This window comes from Diadema antillarum, unplaced genomic scaffold, assembly GCF_040938485.1.
Source record: "Diadema antillarum isolate AM-2024a unplaced genomic scaffold, OU_Dant_1.0 seq00000697_RagTag, whole genome shotgun sequence".
Lineage (NCBI taxonomy): Eukaryota > Metazoa > Echinodermata > Echinoidea > Diadematoida > Diadematidae > Diadema > Diadema antillarum.
In genome coordinates this window covers 1,056,511-1,075,557 of record NW_027271602.1, presented here as the reverse complement: position 1 = coordinate 1,075,557, position 19,047 = coordinate 1,056,511, and the positions used below count along the sequence as shown (strand labels likewise).

Sequence of the window (19,047 nt, the reverse complement as noted above, 5' to 3'; positions counted from 1 at the left end):
TGATATTAACACCAACAAATATCAAATCAACACCATGTGGTGTCATTTTTGAATTAACACCAGTACAGTGTCAAAATAACACCAGGTACAGTGTCAAATTAACACCACAAAGTGTCAGGTGAACACTTTTCAACACCATCACAGTGCATTTTCAACACCTGTGGGTGTAGTCCTTTATTGAAGTTTGATCGGTGTTAGATTTAACACCCGTGGTGTCAAATCTAACACCGATGTTTTTACAGTGATACTTTATTAAGTTATATACGTATCCACTATTGTCATAAAAGAAAAGATGATTTCGCTGACTATAAGTCACATTTTCAGCGACACGGAGCTAAGCTAAACGCAGCGTTGCAGTGTCATACCGGTCCGTTAGAAAAATAACAAGGAAAAGTAGAAATTACGCAGTGCGTAATATATGTCCCCGCTGGAAGTAGCATTTTGTAGCAAAATGTACAATATAGGTCAAAAATCAAGGTCAAAGGTCAAAGAAGTCAAAGGTCAAAATTCTGTGTACAAGTTTTGAAGCCCTCACCTAGTGCCATCACATAAAGCAAACGGAATCGAAATCGGGTTAGAAATGGCGAAGGAGTAGCATTTTGTAGGAAAATGTACAACAAAATGTAGGTCAAAAATTAAGGTCAAAGGTCAAAGAAGTCAAAGGTCAAAATTCTGTGTACAAGTTTTGAAGCCCTCACCTAGTGCCATCACATAAAGCAAACAGAATCGAAATCGGATAAGAAATGGCGAAGGAGTAGCATTTTGTAGCAAAATGTACAATACAGGTCAAAAATCAAGGTCAAAGGTCAAAATTCTGTGTAGAAGTTTTGAAGCCCTCACCTAGTGCATCACATAAAGCAAACAGAATCGAAATCGGGTTAGAAATGGCGAAGGAGTAGCATTTTGTAGCCAATGTACAATATGGGTCAAAAATCAAGGTCAAAGGTCAAAGAAGTCAAAGGTCAAAATTCTGTGTACAAGTTTTGAAGCCCTCACCTAGTGCCATCACATAAAGCAAACGGAATCGAAATCGGGTAAGAAATGGCGAAGGAGTAGCATTTTGTAGCAAAATGTACAATACAGGTCAAAAATCAAGGTCAAAGGTCAAAGAAGTCAAAGGTCAAAATTCTGTGTACAAGTTTTGAAGCCCTCACCTGGTGCCATCACATAAAGCAAACGGAATCGAAATCAGATTAGAAATGGCGAAAAAGTAGCATTTTGTAGCAAAATGTACAATATAGGTCAAAGGTCAAGGTCAAAGGTCACGACTGAAATTCTGTGTAGAAGTTTCAAAGCTCCCATGTAGTGCTATCATATAAAGCAAACAGAATCAAAATTGGCTCATAAATGACAGAGAAGTAGCAAATTGAAGATTTTGATCACACACGGACGCACACACGGACGGACGGACACACGGACGGACACACGGACACACACACGTACGGAGCCCGTTTCATAGTCCCCTGCTCGAACTCGTTCGGCGGGGACAAAAAGAAAGCATGACTGAAGTGATACAGGTACCCATGTCTGAAATAAATGAATAAAAAAATCAATCATCTCACCGTTATTCAGAGTTCTAAGATTTAGCAAATTATAGATTACTATAAAAGTTGATACCTATTTAGGGTGATCAAAACTTACATTTGAAATGAGAAAGTGGGATCATTTGCAGACATTATTTTGTAAACATCCGACATGTATTTTGATTTAGCATTGTAAAGAGCCGAAAGTTACTGTTATTCATTTCTGATTGTAGAAGCAATCATCCAACATTTGCTGATATTTTAGCACCTTACGGAGCCGAATTATACCGTAAATGATTTTAAAATCTAAAAGCAAACAACCGACATTCATTTTAGCACCTTACGGAGCTTCATGAATGTTATCCTTATCTTTTCAGTTCCGAACGTGAAAGCAAACATCCGACATTATTTCATTATCGTACTGAGCCGAATGTTACTGCTGTCCACATCCGAAAGTGAAATGAATCATCTGGAAATTATTTTAGCATCATACGGAGCCGAATGTTATACTATTTTTTATTTTTGAACGTCAAGGCATACATCAGATATTTACTTTATCATCAAACGCAGCTGAACGTTACTGTTATTCATTTCGAAATTTAAAAGCAAACATCCGACAGTTATTTTAGCATCATATGGAGTTGAATATTACTGCTATTCACTTCCGAACGTAAAAGCACTCATCTGATATTTATTTTAGCTTCTTCCGGAGCTAAACTTTATTGTTATTTATACCTTCGAACGTAAAAACAAATTTCTGGCATTCATTTTTATCATCGTACGGAGTTGAATACTATTGTTATTCATCTCCGAACGTCAAAGCAAACATCAAACATTAAATTTACCACCGAACGCAACTAAATGTGACTGTTATTCGTTTCGAAATTTAAAAGCAAACATCCGACAGTTATCTTTAATAGCATCGTATGGAGCCAATTGTTACCGCTGAATTTCATTTCCGAACGTAAAAAGCACTCATCTGACATTTATTTTAGCATCTTCCGGAGCTGAAAGTTGTTATTTACTTTTAAACATAATAGCAAACATCAGGCATTTATTTCATCATCGTACCGAGTTGAATAGTATTGTTATTCATTTCCGAACGTCAAAGGGATCATTGAACATTTATTTTAGTATCTTCCGGAGCTAAATTTTATTGTTATTTACATTCGAACGTAAGAACAAACTTCCGGCATTGGTATCATCGTACGGAGTTAAATACTATTGTAATTCATTTCCGAATTTCAAAGCAAACATCAAACATTAAATTTACCATCGAACGCAACTAAATATTACTGTTATTCATTTCGAAATTTAAAAGCAAACATCCGACAGTTATCTTGGCATCGTATGGAGCCGATTGTTAACCGCTGTTCATTTCCAAAAGCAAAGGCAAACATCCGACATTTATTTTATTATCGTACGGAGCCGAATGTTACTGCTGTCCACTTCCGAAAGTGAAAGGAATCGCCTGTAAATTATTTTAGCATCGTACGGAGCCGAATGTTTTAAGATTTTTGACTTTTGAACGTCAAGGCAGACATCAGATATTTACTTTATCATCAAACGCAGCTGAACGTTACTTTTATTCATTTCGAAATTTAAAAGCAAACATCCGACAGTTATTTTAGCATAGTATGGAGCAGAATATTACTGCTATTCACTTCCGAACGTAAAAGAACTCATCTGACATTTATTTTAGCATCTTCCGGAACTGAAAGTTATTGTTATTTACTTTCGAACGTAAAAGCAAACATCAGACATTTATTTCATCATCGTACGGAGTTGAATAGTATTGTTATTCATTTCCGAACGTCAAAGGGATCATTGGACATTTATTTTAGTATCTTCGGGAGCTAAATGTTGATTGTTATTTACTTTCGAACGTAAGAACAAACTTCCGGCATTCATTTTACGATCGTACGGAGTTGAATACTATTGTTATTCACTTCCGAATGTCAAAGCAAACATCAAACATTAAATTTACCATCGAACGCAACTAAATGTTACTGTTATTCATTTCGAAATTTAAAAGCAAACATCCGACAGTTATCTTGGCATTGTAAGGAGCCGATTGTTACCGCTGTTCATTTCCAAAAGCAAAGGCAAACATCAGACTTTTTCGGTGACCCCGGGCCACCGTTAGTGTCGAGCCCTTCATATATAAGATCTGTTACCAACGGAGGGATGATTTCGGACACTTTTAGTACCATTTTTTTAGCTACGAAGCTGTAACGTTATAACGCAGAGTCGACAGTGCGATATCGCACCAATTTTGTCCCTCTCTCTCTCTCTCTCTCTCTTTTTGTTTTGTTTTGTTTTTGCATGCTTCTCGCGCACGCGCATGTCGGTGTGTAAGCACCGTTTCTTCCCCCGACGACCCGACCACGTGTTCAGTTTGAGCCACCACGCGTAAATATTTCAAACTACCTGACGGCATTTTTCCGCCACGCGTACTTCATTTTCTGGCGAGGACGCTGTGTGTTTCAACGGGTTTCTCCACATGACGTGTACGAGTATTATGCAAATGCATACACAGTATTCTGTAGACACACCACGGTCATCCACACGCAATGTACATTCAGCACGCATGTTCTGCAACCCCGTCTTGCACTCAATTACTTATTGGTACTTTCTTTTTGTTTTCATGGTGATAAGTGATTTAATTGTCCACCAGAAAACAGTGTTGAAAGAAGAACATCGATTTTCATTCAATTCATTTGTATAAAAGTTGATCCAAATCCAATTGACAAGCATGCAAACAATCGGTACATGTTGAAAATCGATAAACGTCGGATAAGTCGGAGAAAATTTGACGTACACGTACCTCACAGTTCGCGTACCTCGAACCATTTTCTTCAGTCCCAACTAATTCGAGGTATGCGAGGTTGACTGTATAGGGCAAGAAACGCAAGAAAGTCCCCTCACCCACCCCCCCCCCCCAAAAAAAAAAACACGAAATCCTTTGTTTCTTGAGTTTCTTTTCCGTTTCTCTTTCTTTTCGTTTCACTTTTCGCTTACTTCCATTTCTTCATTTCTTTTTTCTTTTTTGGGGGGTGAGTGGGGGAGGGGACTGCTTTTCTTTTTATTTCTTTCCGTTTCTTTTCCGTTTCTTTTTTCATGTCTTTTTTGTTCCTTTTTTTTTCGTTTCTTTTTCTCTTTTTTTTTTCCTTTCTTTTTTTGGAAGGGGAGTGGGGGAGGGGAGTTCTTTTTTTTTGTCCTTTATTTCTTTGTTTCTTTTTCGTTTCCTTTTTTTCATTTCGTTTCGTTTTCGTTTATTTTGAACTTTATTTCAAGGTTAAAAAGAAAAACAAGTGTTTTGAAATAAGATAACAATTTATTAACATAAAAACAGCAAACAACAAATATGTACAAGTATTCAGCATGTTGTCTCTTCCACAGCCAATCCAAAGATGACCAGGGGTTGGGGAGGCCCCCTATTTATATGGCGTGCCCAAGTCGGCACGACACCGTCCGAATTGCACATACTCGTCATGCCAATGCGGGAAGTGCGTAAACTATGTGCAAACTATGCGTGAACTCATCGTGCCAGTTCGTGTCAATGTGGACACTGATGGGCACGCATTCGTGAACTATTCGTGAACTTGCCATGAACTATGCGTGAACTAGTCGTGAACAGTGCAGGAGCCTCCCAGTTCGTGCCCCAAAACTTGCCATGACAAAGTCGTGGCCAAAAGTCGTGCAAGTGTCAGCCTGGCATAACTTTAACTAGTTCGGAAATCCTCTAAAATTTGAAGCCTATCGACAAACATCCTCTGCCCTGACTAAACCACAAGATTTCGCTGAATGAGATATGATACAATTTCTAATCACTGTACATCAAATAGCCACAAGGTACATGTAACATACTACTTAAAATGAAGAAGAACTGACCTCCTCATTATAGATTTTACTGATATCTTTTCGGATTGGGTCGATCAGTTGGACCTGGCCAGCAGAAAAGCCCACAATGACGGACACTCCCTTGGCATTGGCTGTCAGCTGGTTGAAGTCATGACAAGTGGGAAGGGTGCCACCCTTGTACGTTCGCTTGTCCAGTGGCTTGGTCAAGTCTGCTGCCTGGAAGGTGAATGAAAGAAAAAGATTCCTTGCTGTACACTAGGAGATATGTGATAAATGAAAGATTTGCTGCCAAGCTAAAGGGATATCATGGCCTTTTACAACAAAAATCATTTGTGAGTAGACTATGAAACCAATACAATTAAGAAAGCAACGTCAATCATTGATTTGACAGAGCTAAAGGGTGCATCATTAAGAAACAGACTGATAATGACTGTGTCCGTATTTGTAAGGATTAAATATCATCACAAAATGAGTATATATTTGCTTCATTGCCAGGAGACATTTAGCACAATCTTAGTGAAGGAACTCCCTTTGGGTTAAAATGTACTTTTTGTCTTTTTCTTGAAATGGTGCTGCAGAGGTCTAAGACAGAAATATGGGTCACTGTATAAAAATTGGCATATAGACAACTTAAGAAAATCATTTTGAGTGAAAGAAGGTGCATCAAAGAGCAGTCATATGTAGTTTGCAGGCACAAACCCTTGTTGGTCGTTGTAGTCGCTGGAAGAAGCTACAACACAGGGTCTATGGGACAGTGCCGAAGTGGTGCATGTAGTAGTCTTGGCGCAGACTCCTTTACGACGAACAAGGGTTTGTGCCTGCAAACTAAGTCATACTGTATATCGAATATTAAGTAATTTTTAAAAATTTTGTTTGGACAGTTGCATATTACATGTAAAAGAAATATCTTTGCACAGTATGAGAGTATGAGGCTCTTTGTGGGAAGATACAGCAGCAGAAAAAGTTTAATTCAAGAAATCAATAGAAATAAAAGGGACATAAGTGTACCAAGTCAACAAGCTTACCCCTACATATCCCTGCAATGGGCTGATTTAATCCACTACGCATGTAAATCTGCCATCTAAACATTAAAGGGGACCTCCGAAAGATTTTCAGACTTTTACATTTGAACAACTAGAAATAAGTTATACTGAGTAGAGTTTCAGAATCTCATTGGATGAGGAATAATAATGCTTTCAAAATTTATAACAAATTGCATTAAACAAGGATGATGACATGGCATGGTGAATTTCTATTTCAGCCATTTCAAAATGTTGCTATAGCACTTTCATGAGATCTTTTACAGTTGAACCTCTCGTATCCGGACAAGTTGGGACCGGGGCTCATCCGGATAAGGGATTTGGCCGGACACAGGAGACTCAATGCTTTATACATGTACATATACATACACATGTACTGATGTAGCCCATTGTAGTACCACATGTAGTAATGTGCATACTGCAACCTTTTCATTGTTACACTCAGTAACAGACCCCAAAATAGAGGTTCGTGTTTGCAAGAATGAAATCATTTTCTTTTATAAATTCTTGGGATGATTTACCTAAATAATTATTAAGAAATGTATCAAGAATATGTAATTCATGTGTGTTTGTGTAGGAGTTCTCAAGGAGTTGGGAATCCCCCTTTCCTCCCGTAATTATTTTTAAAAAATCACAGCGAGATTGCGTCCGTATAATAGAGAGATCCGGATAAAGGGAGGCCGGATAAGAGAGGTTCAACTGTACTTTAGGACCTGCCAATTTCAGGACTATTCTTCTTTTCTGTTTGTGTATTGATCCCTATACCCATCACATTTTCATTTCCATCTATATCAATGGCTGAGACATTATTCTGCACTATTTGCAACTTGTGTTTTAATTAGAAAAAAATGCGTAATAGGTCAAAAAAAACTAGAAATGTCGCTATGGCGACTGATATAGCGACTGATGCCTCCGCCATAAAGCAGGATTCTCCCAATAGGTGTATAGTACAATGTCTTCACAATGTGTGATGACAGGTTTCACATAACTGGCAAAATATTGAAATGACAGGTTTGTCAGAAATATCTTGAATGTTCACTACCCTTAAACTGGGTTTGCTATAAATGTCTAAGAGTGCAGGTACACATATTTGTTGAATTGAGGATTTTTACTTGACTTCTGACCGACCCTTTAATAATTTAATGCAATGAGTAATTCTCAAGGTATGAAGAAAGAGTGTAATTACAGTACAAAATAGATTTTTTTTCTTTGCATTTAAACATGGCCTTTGACCCTTAACCTTTGACCTTTGACCTTCTGGTTGGAAATTTCTCAGCGAATCTCCATTAGGTAATACATGTATATATATATTAAGTTTTAAAACTAATAATGTAAGCCTTGCATATACTAGTATATGAGGGAAATAGTATAATTTTGAGGAGTTGACCTTGACCTTTGACCCCCATGACTATCGACACATAACCCCTAAGTAACCACTTGCGAGGAAAGTGAAATTGTAACATTTTCACCTAATCTTTGACCTTTTGACCTTTGACCTTATGACATGAAACTCTCTCTGGAGAAATATTTACGCAGTAGTACATGTCTACACTAAGTTTCAAGAAAATACCTCCGGGCATTGCATAGATATGGGGGAAATAGCAACATTTTTAGCATTTGACCTTGACCTGTTGACCTTTGACCTTTGCCAATGTCACTAAAATCTACTCAACTAATCGCCCCATCATACATCATCCTCGGACCAAGTTTGGTGAAAGCTGCTTCATCCAGTTTTGAGTTATCACGTAAACAGATACATTTTAGGATTTGACCTTGATTTTTTACCTTTGACCTCTGTCCGATTTCTCTCAAAAACTAATCAAGTAATTGTCCCATCACACATCCTTGGACAAAGTTTGGTGGAATTTGCTCCATTCAGTCTTGAGTTATCGCGTAAACACATACAATTTCATGATTTGATCTTGACCTTTGACCTTTGGCCTTTGGCTGATTTCACCCAAAATCTTATCAAGTAATTGCCCCATCATATTTTATACTTGGACCAAGTTTGGTACAATTCCAGTCAATATCACTCAAGTTATCGCGTAAACGAATGCGGTCGGACGTACGGACGGATGGACAGACAACCCGAAAACATAATGCCTCCGGCACCACTTCGTGGCGGAGGCATAAAAAACAGTTCAATATGTCCTGCACAATTAAGGATCTATTTTTTTGTAGTTTGCTGTATTTACAGTCATGTCAGCATCAGAAAAGTCTGTAAAGTTGAATATCACTTATTCTGCTTCCACATCAGCTCAATAACAGAACATGGGAGAGGGCAGCAATGTTGTGATTATGTGGTAGATCCTGTTCTCAACAAAAGACTCTTCAACTTAACTGTACATAGAAGAATCCATCAATGTAGATCCTTCTAATTTGAGCGATGAAGTACTAAGCAGATTTTGTTGGGTTTCTTTTTGTGAGGAAACTCCATGCAGAAGAAAACTAGAAATGTCGCTATGGCGACTGGTATGCCTCCGCCATAATGCATGATTCTTCTAATAGGTCTATAGTACATGTGGACAATGTGTGATTACAAATGTGTTGAATGTTCACCTTCCTTGATCTATGTTTAATTCGATGAATAGGAGAGCATGTATTTGGGGATTTAAGAACTTTAACTTGACTTTGACCCTTTCATAACTTTATGCATTGAGTAATTTTCAAGGTATGGAGAAAAAGTGCAATTTCTGTATTGAACAGTAAATTGTTACCATTTTCATCTGGCCTTTGACCCTAAGATATATAAGAGAATCACTGTCAGGCAGAACATACATAAATACGTACTAAGTTTCAAGATAACTTGAGCCACTTCTGAGATATGGAGAAAGAAGTAAGTTCAGCACTTTCACCTGATCTTTGACCTTTTGACCTTTGACCTTCTTGGCAAAAAAAAAAAATTCCAGAGAATCTCTATTGGGTTACACATGCATACACCAAATTTTAAAATAATGATCCTGCTGGCAATGCATACATAAGGGAAATAGTAAAATTTTGAAGTATTGCCCTTAACCTTTGACCCCTGACCTTTGACCCCATGAACCCCAAATTCCCTAGATAACCACTGCCCGTTAGTACATGCTTATATACTATGTTCCATGAAGATACCTTGAACAATTTCCAAGATATAGAGAAAAAAGTGAAATTTCACAATTTTTACTTGACCTTTTGACCTTTAACCTTCGACCTCACGACCCAAACTTTCACCAGAGAATCTTAATTGGGTAATACATGTATACACTAAGTTTAAAGAAAATATCTTCAGGCATTGCATAGATATGGGGGAAATAGTGAAATTTTAAGCATTTGACCTTGACCTTTGACCTTAAGCATGTGCACCCAAAAGTTGATAGGCACAACTTCACCCCCTAATACACATACATGCCAAGTTTCATTAGGATACCTCAAAAGGTTTTTTAGTTACGCTGTCCACAAAATTCATTACGGACGGAAGGACGGATGGACAGACGGACAACCCGAAACATAATGCCTCCTGCACCACTTCATGGCGGAGGCATAAAAAAAAGAAAACAAACAAACCAAGAGACCCAGGGGTATCACGCTCACCTGAGTATCACAATTCACCTTCTATGCATTTTTGCAGATTAGTACCTGAAAACATTAACTTTGACGCTTAACACCATTTTCGGTGACCTCGTGCGCAATAATGGATCGTCAGATCCGTGCCATAATATATCGTGCATAGTAAGATCATAAAGTTCTTCTAAATTACAGAAAATGAGCAATGTAACTCATCTAACTTGGCTGCAGCAGTCAATCAAAAATAGCAAATTTTACTTAAAGGGGATGGCTAGTAACTGATCAGCGGGAATCAGTGGGAATCAGTGGGAATGCTGGGGGATGATTGTTCCAATCCTTGTGGAATTCATTATGTATTATTTGCTTCAGAATGGTCTCATATTCAAGTAATGTGCAGTTTAATGTTTCCAGATAAGCATGCCTGTACAGTGATGGGGTGATCGTTAACGGCGATGTACTGTTCTCACACGCTGCATTATAATCTTCATTTTCGTTAAGTTGCGAATCGTGTATGTCAATATCGATAACGTAAATATAAAGTCTAATTAATGAATAGACCACTCTTATGAATATAAAGGTAAGTGCATTCTCTCCTAGTTTATGAATAAACAAGGCAAGTGCCAAATTGTATCTCGCCCATTCGCGTATAAGAAATTAATGTTTTTCTAACTCCCAGAAGTTCTTTGACCCACCTATGAGTTAGAAATGAGCGCTTTATAAGTCTCACTATCATTGTTATCATTGTTATGAGCCATAATCAAAACGCGCCGTAAAATCTTAACATTGGGCCCTAAAAGTTCATTGACCCCTGTCTGTGACCTTTGACCTTGTTGTGACCTTCAACTCCCCAAGGGACATTTACCATCCAAGTTTTGTCACAAACGCACACATACATCAAATGGTACAATGAAGAAATTGCTAGAGCGAAACTGCGTCGAAGGCAATTAGAAAGAAAATGGAGGAAATCATTGTTAAAGATGGATAGGCAGTTGTATTGTAAACAACTACTACAGAAAAGAAAAAACTGAATATCACTCTAAACAAGTTAATGACTGTGGAAAAGACACAAAGAAACTCTTTCAGGTTGTAAACAAGCTTCTTGGCAGAAAACAGAAATCTCCTCTACCTGAGCATGATTCTGACAAAGAATTGGCTAACCAGTTTAATCGGTTTTTCGTAGATAAGATAGCGAATATACGCTTATCCTTACCATGTGTCCGTGTGGTTAAAAGTGAAGCTGAAGTTGCAACTACTTCAAAATTAGACTCACTAAATCCAACCTCTGTAACTGAGGTTAAGAATATGATTATGAAGTCTCCAAATAAGTCATGTGAATTAGACGCCTACGAGACTACTTGCAGGAGAATGATTTTCTTGATAGCCACAAATCAGCATATTGCCCTGATCATAGTGTAGAGACATTACTTACTGACCTAACTGATCAATGTTTGAGTCAGATGGATGCTGGGAATATCACTGCAGTTGTTTTACTTGATATGTCGGCAGCTTTTGATACTGTCGACCATTCCATTCTCATCCAGACTCTCAGATCTGTTGGTGTCACAGGACTTGCATTAGAGTGGTTTCAATCTTACCTTACCAGCCGTTCACAGTATGTTAAGATCAATGACAGTAACTCTGATCCGGCTGCACTTACTTGCGGTGTCCCGCAAGGGTCTGTAGGTGGACCACTTCTATTCTCAATATATCTTTCAAGGATTAGACACATCTTTGAAAGACACGACATTCAGTATCACTGTTATGCAGATCAAATATTTGTATCTTTTTCACCAACCAGGACTGAACTCTCTGAAGCTGTAAAACGATTAGAATTATGTGTTGATGATGTTAAGGCATGGATAGAAAGAAATGGTCTCAAATTTAATGACAGTCAGAATTTATTCTGATAGGATCCAAACAGATGTTGTCTAAAGTGAACTCTGATACATGTTAGAGTTGGCAATAGTAATATCAAGCCTTCGAACAAAGTTCGTAATCTTGGTGTTGTTTATGACGCAAGTCTGACATTCAAAGACCACATTTCATATGTATCCCAATCTGTAAGATTTCATTTGCGTAACCTGGGCTCAATTCGGAGATATTTAACTAGATCAGCAGCAGAAAAACTGATGCATGCTGTTATTTCGTCTCGTCTAGATTTCTGCAATTCTCTGTTTTGCAGCCTTCCACAAAAAAGAACCCAGTAAACTGCAACGTCTTCAGAAATGTGCCGCTAGATTACTTACTTTCACAAAGAAAACTGTGCCTATTGTTTTGTTGGCTTATTGTCTTATTATTTTCTGTGATACTGTTCTAACGTGACACAATATGTACTCTGTTCTACATAGCGCCTTGAGGATCTTTTTTAGTTAGAAATGAGCGCTTTAGAAGAGTCTCACTATCATTATCATTATTATTATGAGCCATAATCAAAACGCGCCGTAAAATCTTAACATTGGGCCCTAAAAGTTCATTGACCCCTGTCTGTGACCTTTGACCTTGTGGTGACCTTCAACTCCACAAGGGACATGTACCATCCAAGTTTTGTCACAAACGGACACATACATCAAAAGTTATGAGCCATAATAGAAACACGCCGTAAAATCTTAACATTGGGCCCTAAAAGTTCAGCGACCCCTGTCTGTGACCTTTGACCTTGTGGTGACCTTCAACTCCCCAAGGGACATTTACCATCCAAGTTTTGTCACAAACGGACACATACATCAAAAGTTATGAGCCATAATCGAAACGCGCCGTAAAAACTTAAAGGACAAGTTCACCTTCATAGACATGTAGGTTGAGTGAATGCAGCAATATTAGTAGAACACATCAATGAGAGTTTGACATCATATCATACACTGTAGTAGTCTTCTCTTCCAGCAGTGACTGCGCAGATACTTAAAATATTCGTAACGTTTGAACGGATTGTCCAATTTTCCTCAAACTTTCACTGATGTGTTCTACTAATATTGCTGCATTCTCTCAATCCTTATGTATATGAAGGTGGACTTGTCCTTTAACATTGAGCCCTAAAGTTCATTGACCTCTGCCTGTGACCTTTGACGTTGAGGTGCCCTTCATATTTGGTAAAATGTGTAACTTTGTATAACCATTCTTCCCTCCAAGTTTGATTGAAATTGAAGTCCTCATTAGAGAGTTGTTCAAGTTTTTGTTGCGTTACGGACAGATGACGGACGGACGACGGACGGACAGAAGGCGCAGGCGATCCCTTAGTCTCCCCACACCTCCAGTGGGCCCAACAAGTGCAAAATTCAAACAATGCAACTATAGACTTGTTTCATTCCAAGTTTCGAAGTTACTAGTCAGTTTATCTGTATTGAACGTGTACGGCGTGTACACCTACAGTCACGGTGGCAGCAGTCTCTGAGATCGGCTTCTGTGTTTACACGCTATTTATATTTGCACGCCGACCGTGCCAGGATTTGCGATATGTGCCATAGTTTGGCATAAAAGTATGCGCATTGAATTTGTGCGTATGTGAACGCAAATCTCTTACACTCAATAGACAGCGTGGAGTACATTGAGTACTGCGCTCGGAGTCATAGTGCAATGTATACAACTCTCCTCCGCGTGTGGTAGAATCATGGCATGCGCACTTATCCATTCATAGGCGGCGTACGGCGGTATGTCGAATTCAAAGCAAGGGCATATGGGGTCGAACGGTGGGCGCAGGCGTTCGAATTATGCTCACTAAACTGCTTCCACAATTAAGTCTATTTAACCCTATTTCTGTCACATACACCGTAGCCAGACCACTCAGACATTTTGCAGTGTGCAGACACAAGATTGTTGATGGCCATTTCTGATTATTATTATTGACATTAATGCGTCATGTTACATCATTTGAAAGCTTATAGTTTAAACTTTCATATTACATAATAATCTGAGTAAGGGCGCCCTTAAATTTTAAGTAGGACGCCCTCTTATGTCACATAATTATCATTGCAGACTTACTTTTACATGTTATAGGGCTCACACCTGTAAATAAAATGGACTGTCCCAGACCCCTTCACAAATTCGTACCAAAGATACCAAAATAAATGAAGAAAAAAATTAATTAAAAATCAATGATGTAGTTTGGCAAAAAACTGAATAGCTGTAGATATTGAGTATGAATTCCTCTACAAACTGCATTTTGGTTGGAAGATGAAAGCTTTTCTGATGGAATTTGAGGGGATTATATTTCATTGGGTACGTGTACGGAAAATAGGTGATTTTTTGAGTGACAAGAACTCGTAGTCTGGCTTTGCGGACCCCTGGACAGAATTAGAGCAGAACAACCCACCCTGGCAATCTGATGGATGAAAGGTAATATCTCACTTATTCAGGTTAGTGAAGATGAAATACCTCATTTCTCCCAGCTATTTTACAGAATTTTTTGAAATTTGAATTTTAACACACGTCTCTATGGGGAATTATTTACCCGTGTGAGCCCTATAGAGAATGCACGCAATACATGCAAGTCTATGGGAAGTATTCATCCCATACAAGCTCTGCTGGTTTATGTTGATCTTGTATTGTGTCAGATCTCTCTTCCTCCCTCCCCCTTCTCCTCCCTACTCCCCCCCCCCCCCCAACTCTATCTTGCTACAATTTCTTTTCTTAATATTATGTTCTTGTGGTACTAGATCTTAGTAAATAGCAGTCATCAGTATCACACAACTTTGAATGACCTCTTGTATTGTGTATCTTGTATTGTGTCAGATCTCTCTTCCTCCCTCCCCCTTCTGCTCCCTACCCCCCCCCCCCACTCCCTCTACCTCTCTCCTCTACTCCCCCCCCCCCACTCTTCCTTGCTACAATTTCTTTTAATATTATGTTCTTGTGGTACTAGATCTTAGTAAATAGCAGTCATCAGTATCACACAACTTTGAATGACTGTGTTAATCTTGTATTGTGTATCTTGTATTGTGTCAGATCTCTTCCTCCCTCCCCTTCCCCTCCCTACCCCCTCTCTCTACCTCTCTCCTCTACTCCCCCCCCCCCCCAACTCTGCCTTGCTACTATTTCTTTTCTTAATATTATGTTCTTGTCACTAGATCTTAGTACATAGCAGTCAGTCATCAGCATCACACAACTTTGAATGACTGTGTTATTTTAATGTATTTCTTTGTTTTGGCTACCACTGAAACAGCTCAAAATACATAAAGTTAGTCTGTTTGACAAAACAAAGTCTTATCAAGTACTTTGTAGGCTATAAGGTGATGATGACACACCCACAATCAAGGATAACTGCCTGGATCTATGTATTCATCTTATGAAGAACTGATCAAAACTGCAAGATTTATTTTTAAAAAAACCCTAAAGGGCATGATTTTCTAAAAGTGTCCCTTTGAGAAGCTTTATAATCGTTGAAAGTGTAATTTCTCATATGATGTAGGGGCAAATATCATAAAAAACACATTTATGATGTTTAAAAGTCAAATAAGAAATATGACCTCCACTATAGGGCTCACACCTGTAAATAAAATGGACTGTCCCAGACCCCTTCACAAATTCGTACCAAAGATACCAAAATAAATGAAGAAAAAAATTAATTAAAAATCAATGATGTAGTTTGGCAAAAAACTGAATAGCTGTAGATATTGAGTATGAATTCCTCTACAAACTGCATTTTGGTTGGAAGATGAAAGCTTTTCTGATGGAATTTGAGGGGATTATATTTCATTGGGTACGTGTACGGAAATAGGTGATTTTTTGAGTGACAAGAACTCGTAGTCTGGCTTTGCGGACCCCTGGACAGAATTAGAGCAGAACAACCCACCCTGGCAATCTGATGGATGAAAGGTAATATCTCACTTATTCAGGTTAGTGAAGATGAAACACCTCATTTCTCCCAGCTATTTTACAGAATTTTTTGAAATTTGAATTTTAACACACGTCTCTATGGGGAATTATTTACCCGTGTGAGCCCGTTACCATCTCATTTTTCCACACAACATGCCGATTTAATCGGCCCATGACACAGATACGGTTAACCCTATCTGTGTTACATGCTGATTTCATCGGCCCAAAACCTGCCATGTAAAGGCTTCGGCCAATTTGATCGGCCCTATGTTGATTGACAGATTACTTCAAAGGCTATGACACTACCACTCTATAAACTCATTTGTGATTGCTTGACAGTGTAAGGAAACGATATCCAGTGCGAAAAAAAGCTTCCCCACCTCCAACCAATCAGGAAAGCCTTCTCACAGTCCAAGAAATTGTAGTGGCCCCGCCCATGTTTATTTCAATTCAGGCTGCAATGTACTGTGTACAATTTTGCCATAGGTTTCTTGTGTGGAGAACTTACACAAATCTGTATATATGGGACTGTAATAGAGATCGCCATGTGCGATGAAAAGATCGTACACATGGGTCAATTTTCATCTATTCTATCTAAGTCAAAATAGTAAAATATGAAGTGAAAACATTCAGGATAGGGATTTCAACATCTTTAAATTCTGTGAAGGGATGTAGCTCCAGTAATATCAGCCTCATAAATGATCTGTAGGATGGATGAACACTCCACATTCAGTGCAGCAGTGGCAACTGTTTACTCGGCACTAACAGCAGTGCAATGGGTCTCGTAGCCGGGGCTAGCGGGGCAGGGTGCTGGAGCAATAAGGTTACAGTAGCCTCCTACCTGAAGCTGCACAGTCTCGATCTCGAAGCTGAGGTATGTTTGACTGTCGATCATTATTATCTAATAAACCGTTACTTTATGAAACTTATGTTCAATGAAGGTTTATGATAAAGCAAATGACTAGTGATAGTTCAATTCTGTTTCAATGAGGAGAGTGCAAATAGTTGAAGTCTAGCATACTTGACTGGAATGGACATTCTGAAGACTGAATATTTTCAGTGACAATTTTTACCCTGAGATTATCTTATCATTAATGGCAATATTATAGGACATGAATAATCTAAATTACAAGTAAAAGGCATATAATTCAATTGATATTTTCATACTGACTAGATATAAGCAAGCTTTATCTACTTTCAGGCCAACATTTCATTCATAAAATCAAAAATTATGCGAAAAGTGTGAAATGTAGGTTGTAATTGCCACACGCTTTTGTTCATAAAATGAAAACAGGCCAGAGACAGAGAAAAGTTGAAGAAAGAGGAGAGAGTTTGCGAGGGAGCGTAGCGACTGAGCGGGGGGAGGGTGTGGGAGGGGGGTGTCCCCCCTCACACGGTGAGGACTTTTTGAAATTCAAGGTATGAAAAAACTCATTTTAATGCATTTTACAACTGAAATTTACTATTGTTATGAGGTACATTTTACAGAGAAACATTGTGATAATTGAACTCATGAATGACACTTGCAAAATCTAAAGGAAGGAATAGTATGCTTAACTGTTATACCTAGGACCTACTCAAATGTGAGGCCATAATAAATCACAGTAATGTACACCCAGGTGACGTCTTGCTGGATTCAGTTCATATGGGTACAAAAAAAAAAAAAAATTAAAATAAATCACAGCTTGGCATTGCCATTGTTGGCTGTCTTTACCTTAGTCCATTAACAGTTTACAGTGCGCAGACCAGGCAAAGTATTGCTGATCTTGGTCCATGTAGTCTAGTAGAGAATCATGTATGTAAGACAGCTGAAAATAAATCATACATGCAGCTCAGCATTGTTGACCGTCTCTACGTCCATGCAACAGCTAACTTAGACTGCCTATAATACCTTACAGGAGGTACAAAAATTTGTAGACCAAAAATTTGTAGACCCGGTTAAGTTCATAAACAGCTAATGTAGACCAAGCAAATGAAGTATTGTTGGATGAAGTCCAGAATGTAAAGCGAATCCTTGCGGCGGATGATGTATCACAAGTTCCAGGTCCCGAGGAAGTCGATTGACTCGCTGGCCTAACGTGGTTAGAAGACGAAACTGGTTCTGGGAGATCAACTTCATATTCCAACCACTGCCACTTGAACTTACTGTATTGGAGACATCTGTGTCAATATGCGCTACACGAGGGTCGTCCTTATCGAGGGTCTTCATTTTCTCATTGAAGAAAGAAATATTCTCACCGGTCCACAAAATCACGATGACAAAAATGTAGGTCACGCCAACGTAATCAGCGGGATACAAAAGCAGCGCATCGTGTAGACAGAAAGATCCGTCTGTCCGGAGGACTCTTTTATATTTTGCCATAACGCTGTCCTCCGTATACGGAGGAGATCCGTGAAGCCAGACGCAGTCTCTGCGGAACATTCCCCGATGGACAGATACAGACCGATCTTTCGGTCAACACATCGCGCTGAATGCTGCAGCAGCATGCGTGCCGAAGCTCCTTGATAGTAATGATACACGTAATACGCAGTTACAGCCTCACACACGTGTGCATCATATCACACCACACTGCAAGCTACAGTATAGTAGCTACAAGTAGATCAACACGCACGTTTCACATCCATTTCACGCATGAAACATGCAACATCTCACAGCTGCCCGCTGACAACTGCACTCATCACCATTCACACACGGCGAGATATGGTGGCTGCAAAAAAAAAAAAAAAGAGGAAAATCACGGAAATTTTCCCGACTGTGTATTTTCTCCCCAGAATTTCAAAATCCGCAGAAATCCGCGGATCCGCGGAGAAATCTCATGCCTGTGAAAAGTACTAATGCTACTGATGAAAAAATCACATCATCTGAAAGCTGAATAAATTCTGTACAACATTTGTGTAGACCTTTTTCGGATACAAGAGCATGTTGTGTGAGAAAATGAGGTGGTAACATGAAGAAGTAAGTCTGCGAAGATAATTATGTGACATAAGAGGGCGTCCTACTTCAAATTTGAGGACGCCCTCACTCAGATTATTACGTAATATGAAAGTTTAGACAATAAGCTTTCAAATGATGTATAACATGACACATTAATGTCAATCAGAACAATCAGAACTGGCCATCAACAATCCCATGTCTGCGCACTGCAAAATATCTGAGCACTCGGGCTTGGTCTATGTGACAGAGATAGGGTTAAAGTACCTCAATCTAAATTTTGCAAGTATATCCTTAGGTTGGTGAATGATAAAGCCCGCCACACACTATACGATCC

General features: G+C 38.8%; 1 protein-coding gene across 2 annotated transcripts in view; it reads right to left on the bottom strand.

Moving 5' to 3' along the window:
- LOC139737633 (WD repeat-containing protein 20-like) overlaps positions 1–19,047 on the bottom strand; it is a 107,601-nt gene that overhangs the window by 67,037 nt on the left and 21,517 nt on the right. For both annotated transcript variants that reach the window (XM_071648308.1, XM_071648307.1), the window contains exon 2: positions 5,418–5,603. In XM_071648308.1, coding sequence (XP_071504409.1) covers positions 5,418–5,603 — 186 coding nt within the window. The remainder of the gene's footprint in view (positions 1–5,417; positions 5,604–19,047) is intronic.